This window comes from Austrofundulus limnaeus, unplaced genomic scaffold (assembly GCF_001266775.1).
Source record: "Austrofundulus limnaeus strain Quisiro unplaced genomic scaffold, Austrofundulus_limnaeus-1.0 Scaffold858, whole genome shotgun sequence".
Classification (NCBI taxonomy): domain Eukaryota; kingdom Metazoa; phylum Chordata; class Actinopteri; order Cyprinodontiformes; family Rivulidae; genus Austrofundulus; species Austrofundulus limnaeus.
This window is the reverse complement of record NW_013953260.1, coordinates 88906-90862: the sequence shown is the minus strand read 5'-3', so window position 1 is coordinate 90862 and position 1957 is coordinate 88906. Positions and strand designations below refer to the sequence as shown.

General features: G+C 33.5%; 1 protein-coding gene across 1 annotated transcript in view; it reads right to left on the bottom strand.

Moving 5' to 3' along the window:
* Positions 1 to 658: 658 nt before the first annotated feature.
* LOC106532946 (putative ATP-dependent RNA helicase TDRD12) overlaps positions 659 to 1957 on the bottom strand; it is a 43625-nt gene continuing 42326 nt past the window's right edge. Inside the window, exons 10-12 of the mRNA XM_014029126.1 lie at positions 1189 to 1304; positions 888 to 953; positions 659 to 812 (exon numbers count right to left, since the gene is read on the bottom strand). Coding sequence (XP_013884580.1) covers positions 674 to 812; positions 888 to 953; positions 1189 to 1304 — 321 coding nt within the window. The 3' untranslated portion in view covers positions 659 to 673. The remainder of the gene's footprint in view (positions 813 to 887; positions 954 to 1188; positions 1305 to 1957) is intronic.

Sequence of the window (1957 nt, the reverse complement as noted above, 5' to 3'; positions counted from 1 at the left end):
TTCATGTCATTAGCACCTCTAGTAATATATTTACTGAGAAAAATGGTGACGTGTTCAATACTTATTTTACCTGCTGTAAGTAGAATTCTCTTTCAGCAATGAATATTGTATATTTGTAATGTGTGAAAATTTCATGTCATTAGCACCTCTAGTAATATATTTACTGAGAAAAATGGTGACGTGTTCAATACTTATTTTACCTGCTGTAAGTAGAATTCTCTTTCAGCAATGAATATTGTATATTTGTAATGTTTATCTTCTGTTATATCCAATAAAACTTTTTTAATTTTTTTTTAAAACATTCCATCACTGTGAATTTCATTAAGACATTTTTTAAGGTTTAAAAATAATATTGGTAAAAAAATTAAACAATTTTGTTAGAATGTCGTATTTTACACATTTATACAACCCGAGGAGAACAGTTTGAGTCAGATCTTTACGAACCAAACCGTAGTTTGGTTCGAGCACATGAATGTGACACTTCAAGTCTGTTTTCCACCACCGTATACGGGTGTAAATACTTACAAACAAAAGTCACCATGCCCCCTGTTACCTTTTAGTCCCATGTAGAGTCAGCTGATAGTGTTAGTTTTTGTTTTGACCCAGACAACTTGTTGTCGAAAGCTATAAAAATTGATCTCTTACCCCATGAATAGATATTCGCAAATTTAAGTTAAATAGATTCAAGATCAATTAAATAGATATTTGTACCCAGCCCTTGCAAACTTACATTTAGATTTGTCATTTTCAATGAACTCACATCAGAAAGTGCTTGTTGGTAGCTGCTGCCGGGGTTAAGAAACTTCTGGAACCTGTGCAGTTTACAGCAACCCATTAGATAAGAACATGCAGATTTTAGCCAGTTCATGCCAGAGTCCCAGTCTCACCTGAACAAACTGAGGTTTTCAGTCAGAGCTGTAGCCAGAGATGAGTCTGTGTCCTCAGATGAGTCACTGTTAATGAGCATAGACTTACTTTAGGCAAACTACACATTATGACTTGACTCATTTATTTGAATATTTTACGGATTTATAATAAAAAAAATTTAAAACCAGCAGCCATCATTACAAGAAGGCAACAGCACTAGTGTCATAAATTGCAGTGTTCTATATTTTTGTCTTTGGATTAGTTTATTTTATCAGGCAAAGGTCAAAAGATTTTCAGTTTTCATTACACCACAGGTCTCACCTGTTTGTGTCTGAAGTTTCCAGGCTGTTTCTGGATTGGTTGGTTGAACCCAGTAGGTTTTGTGAAACCAGTGATGTGCCATTTCCATTGCAGGTAACCAGCTCAGGAAGATGGCTCTAAAGCAGAACAAAGGTCAAAGATTAACAGATATAATCAATATTCTCAATGTTATGTTTTGCCATAATAAAACAAACATCTATGTTCATGCAGCAGGTCTTAATGCTCAATTTAGATATTTTTTGTCTGAATTTTCCTTTTATATTTTAAATGTTGTTTAAAATAAATTTATTTACTTCAGTAATTTAATTCAAAATAGTAAACTTGTATTCAATCATTACACAAAGACTGTTATACTTCAACTGTTTATTTCTTTTAATTTTGATGATTATAACTGGCAACTAATGAAAATTCCAAATTCAGTATCTCAGAAAATTAGATTACATAAGACCAATACAGAAAGGATTTTTAGAAAAGGTAGCCAACTGAAAGTATGAACATGAGAAGTATGAGCATGTACAGCACTCAATAAGGGCTGCAACTAACAAATATTTTGATAAACGATTAATCTGTCATTATTTTTTTGATTAATCAATGAATCGGCCAAATCATTAAAACACTTAATTACACAAATGAGTAGATATAAATTAATTTAATTCCTGTATGAATTAGGGTGCAGGTTAGCAGTGTGGTTTTCGTCCTGGTCGTGGAACACTGGACCAGCTCTACACCCTCAGCAGGGTCCTGGAGGGTGCATGGGAGTTCGCCAACC